Source organism: Egretta garzetta, unplaced genomic scaffold (assembly GCF_000687185.1).
Source record: "Egretta garzetta isolate BGI_Z169 unplaced genomic scaffold, ASM68718v1 scaffold307, whole genome shotgun sequence".
In the NCBI taxonomy this organism is placed as follows: domain Eukaryota; kingdom Metazoa; phylum Chordata; class Aves; order Pelecaniformes; family Ardeidae; genus Egretta; species Egretta garzetta.
The window spans coordinates 151,739-159,159 of record NW_009260294.1 but is presented as its reverse complement, the minus strand read 5'-3'; the positions used below and the strand labels follow the sequence as shown (position 1 = coordinate 159,159).

Genomic DNA, 7,421 nt, shown 5'->3' with positions numbered 1-7,421 from the left:
ATGTCGACAGGACCACAAAGAGAAAACGGGCAGTACGGGGAGTGGAGGTGCAAGGGGTAAAGGACACAACTTTGAGCATCTCGAGGGGCTGGGAGGGAACTTCTTCTCTGCTTGTTCAACAGGACAAGGTTATCCCAGAGACCATAGCAGCATCCAGGGTGGCTCATGGTCCCAGACGTGCCACCTCACAGCGGCAGCATCCAGCTCTGGGCTGAGCCCATGGCTCCTGGGGACATTTTGAGAGTGAAGCTTATTTTTGAAGCTGGGCCGGGTTCCTGAGCGGGATGGGGAGGCTGTCATGCTTCCTCCCATCCCCACCTCCACTCTGTTTGCTCTTTGTGACTTCATGTTTAAAGACATGTGGAGGGCGGGCAGCAGTGCTTGCACCCTCTCAGGCAGTGTTTGGTGTTGGCGCTGGGGAAAGACATAGCAGAAGACCTTGCAGGCTGGCAGGTACAGTGAGAAGCAGATGGGAGAGGGAGCAGAAAGGTCCCTACATGCACTGTGAGAGCCCCTTGGCTTCCAGATACCCCAGCCCAGTGATCATCAAGGCAGGGTTAATCATTGCTGCCCGGGGAGCTCCAGCCCCTTCCATCTGGTAGACCTTCTCCAGCAGCAGAGGATGAGTCAAACTGAACTGGCAGCACTTTACCTCCAGCCTGGAGAACATCTGATTGCCTCCCGATGGGGAAAGGCAGGCAGAATATGCAAGCATTTTGGCTCTGCCTGAGCTGAGACCCACTCCATCCCATCAGACACTGGGTTTTCACCAGACTCACCCCATCCCACGATGTTAATGGTGTGCCAGCATCTTTGGGGTTGAAGTGAAGAGGCAGATCAGCTGGCTGCTCCCTCACAGCCTCCCCTGCCCTCACTCTCTCTCTGAACAGGGGGGAATTACCTACCCAGAGACAGAGCTTTGTTCACAAGCCACATCATCTGCCGCCTTCCTCTTCCTGCCCACGGTGAGTAGGAAAGCTGCTGAGTACATGGAGCATATATTGCCCTTAGGGCCCACCCTTTACAGGCAGCTCCAGGGGCTACTGGAACATCTCAGAGCACTCCAGACAAGAAGGGAGGCATATTTTTACTTTATTTTTCCTCTAGCTCAAGGACATGATGTGATTTTTCCCAGTCTCTGTCACTAGAGAGGACGCAGACAAAGCCCTGGGGCAGTCCCAGGGTTGGGGCGTCTGCTCGGGGTGCTTCCATCTTGGCGGCACATCCCTCTTGAACCAGGGTGGGCATCTCTGTTACATCTCCTGCCAACATGAAGGGGCAGATTACAATGATCGGCCACGATGGGAGGGTCGGGGCCAGGAGAGAGCAGGCAGCTCCCTTCTTCGGGGATGTCCCAGCAGTTGCTTGCACCCCACAGCCCTTTATAGCTGCAGGAAGGAGCCAGCCCAAGATAACACCTTGGTCTCACTCTGCATGTCCTTCCAGGTTTTTGGGGCTGAATCTGGCTGCTCTTCATGCCCTGTAGTTTGCCTGGATTTAATGGAAATGGGCTGGATATAGGTGACCTAAAGGAGACCACATGGTAAGTAGGGAACGGAGATGGAAGATGTCTTTGGACCTCACCAAACAGCTACAGCTATATTAAGGTATATGCAAGGTAAATTCAGTTCCTACTTTGATTTTTGCCTAGAAACCACTGTAAGGCAAAACCCATTTCACCCAGGTCTGATCTTGAAATATCAGTGTGAGCTGGTCTGCAGCATAGACCTTCTCCCATCTTCCTCCTGCCTCATCCCAAGCGCCTCTGGGAAGTGACAAGTTGTTTTCTTTCTTTTTTTTTATCACCGTCGCGATGCCAAGGGTGCAAAGTCAGAGATACAAGAAAAAAAAAAAAAAAAGAAAACCCTCACATATCTCCTGGATGTTCCATTTCACAGCAGAAATAGTTTTAAAGAGGCCATCTGAGAGCTCCGGGCCAAAGATAGAGTGGAAAGGTTGTAGGCAGGGAAAAGCTGGCGTTGCAAGCCGTTCACTCGGCTTCGGCAAGGCTGGCAGATTGGAGGCCTGGGCTCTCACCCAAAAGTTCAGGCTGTGCTCTCCCAACTCCTCACCACATGGGCAGGAAGGAGGATCCTCTCCAGGGACTGAAGATGAGTCAAAGCGAGTTGTTAGGCACCTTTCCAGGAAAGAAAGGCTTGGAGAAAAAAGTCTGCTGGGCCTAGATAGGGTCATCGAGGGAGAGAGATGCAAGAAACCCGAGCATGTGGAGGTCTTTGTAACCTAAAACCTGCCCCATCCTTGGTCCAGGAAGATGTTGAATTTAATTAGATTTATTCTGGCTCGGATGATAACAACTGGAGGCTGCCTTGAGTTTCCCATGCAGCCCTTGCAGTTCTTCTACACAACCAGGATGGCAGCAGCGTTTTACCTGCCCCGTGAGAGAAGAGGATCGATCTATGCGTTCAACATCTTCAAGCACGCATCTACATGCAACACAACAAGAACCAAATCAGCCTGCTCCTCCCGTGCACAGGCGACACAGAAGAAGGCTCCCTGTGCCTTGTCTCCTGGAGCAGGAGCATCTCGCGTGGTCCCAACATGTAACGTCACCTCCAGCATCTAGCAGGGCTTCAAAATGGGAGCACCAAGGTACGCCAAAAAAAATTGTAAAGCTTGGGTTTGCCTGATTTCCAGCCAGTATTGCAGGTCCTGGGGTGCTGATAGATCATATACCCAGAAAACATCCAAAATTCCCCCCTTTCTTCACCCTCCCATGGTATTTAAGGCTCTCTCCCATTTAAAGGAAGACAGACACAGATTTTTCCAGGATGATTTGAAACTGTAAGTGGAGCTAGATGATGGTCCCTCATATCCCCAAAACCCAGTAGCAGATGGTTCTTATCGTTCATACACACACCTTCAGCCTGAAGATTTATGACCCAGGACTACACACCTCGGTATCGTACCCACCTGCCTGAGGCAGGGCCCACCCTTGATTAATTGGCTTTCTGTGATGCTCGTGTTAGAAATACATAACCCAAAGATGCATAAAGACACCAAGCTTGGAAAAGGGTGACGCCGCAGGTCCGGGCAAGCCTGAAAGGTTGTCAAAATTATGCACATCTGGAATAAACTTGGGGTGATGGAGATTCACAAGCCAGCTGCTGAGGATGCTCGTCACTCGGGCAAACCTTGATGAAGTTCATTCACGTCCATCAGCCCATAAATCATGCAACAGTGGAACGGGGGGCATTCATAAGGGGGTTTAGGGTTTTTTTTCCTGGAGAAGGGTATTTTCATTATAACTTGCCGTATTTCTTTGGTGCTATTTATGGGCTGGTTCATAGGAAAAGCAGGCTTGGACGTCGCTGTCAAATGTAGAGGTTTTTAACCCCAGGTCAGACACAGCTTTGCAAGTGGCTTGGGAAGGACCAGGTGGTTCTTGGAAGTTCTTCTCACTAATGTGCTGGTCTGGGAACACCTTGCAAGCCTCAAAACCCAGCCGGGAATGGGAGAAGCAGCTCCCCAGGGAGCAGAAAGCCTGGGAGGAGGCTGCAGTGCTGGAAATGGGTTTAACCCTTGATTTTGGAAAGCCATAAACCTGCTTCCCTTACAGCCACACCTGCACGCAACTAGAGCCCCAAAACCACCCTGAAGCAAGGTTGCCCTCTGGTGACACTTCCTTGCTCTGCAAATCAAGGTATGAAATGGATGCAACGGATTGTGTGACAAATCAAAATGCAATTAAAAAAAAAAGAGAAAAAATATGGAGGTGCCTTAAGATGTTTTAGAAATCAGAGGTGGATACCTTTCAAATCAAATTGAATCAAATCACAACCGTGGCCCTTTGCTTTTGATGTACCCAGCTTATGGTGCGCCTACGGCACCAAGAGCCTTCAGAGGCAGCTTCATCAGCTGATAAACTGAGGCCCAGCCTGGATGTCCCTGCCCTTTCCTAAATCCCAAAAATCTGATTTCCCCATGCCTAAGGGATCCAGTAGGAATTACAGTTTCTCCCCAGCATCACTCTCACAGCTGCCAACCCCCCCGCGCCATCAGTGCATGCTCTTCAGGGACGGGCCGCTGCACCGGCTGAGTCAAATATTGCCCTAAGGGGAAGGCAAATCCATCTTTTTATGGGATACTGAGGGGGTTTGAGGTACCAAACTCTAAATAACCACCACTTGTAAGGCAGGGGGGCCCTCTCGTGGTTGTGGCCATGCAGTGGGGATTCAACGCAGGGATTATAGATTTGTACTAGGATGGTGCATTTTGCTGCTTAATTGATTTGCCGCTTATCACTCGCTCCACATCAACCCCAAATCTCCCTTTCTCATGCAAACCTAAGGCAAGCAACCGGTTCCCTGAACCTCACTTCCAGGCTTTTGCAAATAAGATGGTTTCACTGAAGATGACCTGGCAGGATGCAAGGCCAGAGCCCTGATTTAAAGCCCAGCTGCTTTTCCGGGAGAGATTTTTCCCAGCTGCTTACTTTAAAAGGAAAACTGATGGAATTGCTTCTTTGGACCCCAGGTGGGTTTTGCGCTGGCTGCAGGACCCCTGCACTCTTCTCTTGCTGCTGCAGGGTCTGCTCCATGGCAGCAAACTCACAGGGATGCATGTAGGGATTCCCACCACGCAGCATGGAGGGGGGCACTGACACCTAGTGGTAATATTTTTGGGGATTGTAGCTGCTATGTTGATAGCTCAAATAATACTCCTGAATGTTTTCCCTGGGTTGAGGGCAATGCAAACAGGGGAATACCTAAAACACCAGCCTGGCACTGCAAATTTGGATGCAATCCCATTTGCAGAGCAAGGAGGGCACAGCAAAGCATCCCAGAGACCCCCGAAATAGGGCAATCTCACTGCCACACAGCAGGGACAGCAAACGCAACACGGGCCTCATCCTGGCAGCCAAAACTCCACTGGGAGATGGGTGCTGGGGGCGGCAGGAGCGCAGGGCTTTGCCCTCCAGGAAGGATGCAGGAGGGAATTGCCGGCTGCCTGGCTTTGGGACACGCAGAGGGGAGCGGGGCAGACGTTTGCAAGCTGTTTGATCAAAAGGGTCTTTAAATCACAGTGACTAGGGAGTTAATGGCTTTCGCATGCTCAGGCAGCCCCACAAAAATGAGAGCCCCAGCCCCAAGTGCCAGGCAAGGTTTGGCGGCAGCGCATCCTGCAAGGGGTTAAGAAGCAGGAACCCCGAAAATTCTTGGGGTGCCTCGTCCTCTGCTGGGAGGCGATGCAGAGGGGCAGCCAGGGGAGGTTTTGCTATCTCCCAGTGTGCCCTCAAGCTGGTTCATCAGGAGCCCGGCAAGTCTCGTATGGGCTACAAGAAATTCCAGCTACTGTTTGCAGAGCGAGCTGCTAATGAAAACCAGGGGTGCCTTCAAGCTAAGATGCAAGCGTGTCCTCGGCGATCAAAGCAGCAGCTCTGAGAGCGGAAAGCCGGGAATAAATTGCATCCTGTTGGAGAGCTGTGCCCTGTGTCGCCTGCAGCTTTACCTGTCCTAGTTCAGAGCAGGGGCAGCTCCTCGCCGTGCCCACCCTCCTCTGCTTCACGGCAAAGCAAAGCCGGGTGCGATGCACGCCTGTGCAGGCCCCTTCGGTGGGGTTTGGGGTTGGAGGAGGCAGAGTCAGGACTCGCTTTTAGCTTCTGGTCCTGCTTCTGCACTTTCCTTCTGATTTTAAAAATGCAAACTGTGTTTTCTGCCCAGCCCAGGGAAGCTGCACAAGGAGAAGAACCCACCCTGGGAGCCGGCTGCCGCAGGAGAGCAGCCAAGGCACTGCGTGTCAAGGGAGCACATTCGATACGCAGCCCCGGAGAGATGTCCCAGACGAACTACACCGCGCCCGGGGTTGCTTCTTTTTTTTTTTTAATTATTATTTCCTCCCCTCCTACGGTCACAAAACCCCACACTTTAAAAAGACGAAGTAGTCAGAGCCCTGGCCCCAGGGCAGTGCTGCTATTTAGAGCCGGGGTTGTGTTTACTATATAGGTAGGGATGTGGCTTTTAAGTGGAGATAATAATAGAGAGGCAGATGTAAATACATCCTCAAGTAAAGGGAGAGCAGCCTTTAACCCTGCGCCCCATTGCTCAGCCGCGGCCAGACTCTGGTTTCCCAGGAATCCCAAGGTGCCAAATTCCGCTTTACCCTTTCGGATCTTTTTAGGTTTAGGCTAAGGGGAAAAAAAAACCCAACCCCACAGTGTAGAGGAGCAGGTCCTTGGGCTTGCATCCACAGCAAGGTTAAAGGAGCACAAGCCTGGTCCTGAGCGTGTTCTATTCCCTGTAAAAGGTTTAGAAAATCAGGGTGTGGAGCAGAATAGGACCCACCACCCCCGGACTGCGTCAAGGACATCCTAGGATTTCTCAGTGCTGCACAAAGGATGCTCCAGGGGCCAGGAATCTCATGAACTAATGGGGAAGGAGGGCTTAAGAGGAAAGAAGGAGTAATATATAAGGATTAATTTCCCTTTCTCCATTACAGCTGGTTGTTCCCTGGTGCTGAGTGGGTTCCCAGCCAGGGACAGCGTGTTTCTGTCCATCTCCTGACGTTTGCCACTGCTGAGCCCACGATAGCAGCTACCTGGTTTTACAGCCTGAGGCTGTAGAATCCTGCAGGATTTTCACTCACTGGATGGGGAGAAAAACTCGATCTGAAAGGGGAAGATCTGGGTTTTAACTGAAGTAGTACAACATCAACACCAACACACACACACCCCCCAAAAAAGCGACAGGAGGAGCTGGCTGCATTGTTTTATTCTCGTAGGCATTTTCCACAAGTCTGATTTAGCCCGTTGCCTTATTCCAGCCAGAGGAAAGCCCATGTGGACCCAGCTGTTGGTTCAGGACATGGAAACCTCCTTGTATGTGTCCCCGGTGCAGCTTTCCCTGGGGCTCGAAGCCCTCTCTGTCCCCAGCTAAGCCAAGGACATGGGAACGGCAGGGCGAAACCTCCCGAGGCACCTTCTGCCTGGCAGGCTGAACCGAGATGCTCTCCAGCTGGGGAAGGCCTGGTGCTTTCCAGCAGCGAAGGGATGCTGGGGGGGAATGGGAGAGGAATCGCCCCCCCTGGGGCAAATCCTCCCATGGTAGGGAGCGGTGTGGGGGGAAAAACCGGGTGCCAGCCCCTGGGGCAGGACCACCCCCCCAGGATCAGGATCAGGCCCCGGCGGGCGGGCAGAGGCTGGGCCGAAGGGGAGCTGGGGAAGGCCTGGTGCTTTCCAGCAGCGAAGGGATGCTGGGGGGGAATGGGAGAGGAATCGCCCCCCCTGGGGCAAATCCTCCCATGGTAGGGAGCGGTGTGGGGGGAAAAACCGGGTGCCAGCCCCTGGGGCAGGACCACCCCCCCAGGATCAGGATCAGGCCCCGGCGGGCGGGCAGAGGCTGGGCCGAAGGGGTTAATGCCGGGAGAGTAACAGGCTGGAGTTGACACTTGGAGGCAGGCGGGGC

At 52.7% G+C, this 7,421-nt stretch overlaps 1 protein-coding gene across 1 annotated transcript in view; it reads left to right on the top strand.

Moving 5' to 3' along the window:
- Positions 1-7,421, top strand: part of ADAMTS8 (ADAM metallopeptidase with thrombospondin type 1 motif 8) — a 22,540-nt gene continuing 15,119 nt past the window's right edge. The window contains exons 1-3 of the mRNA XM_035897976.1: positions 1-56; positions 357-453; positions 891-965. Coding sequence (XP_035753869.1) covers positions 1-56; positions 357-453; positions 891-965 — 228 coding nt within the window. The remainder of the gene's footprint in view (positions 57-356; positions 454-890; positions 966-7,421) is intronic.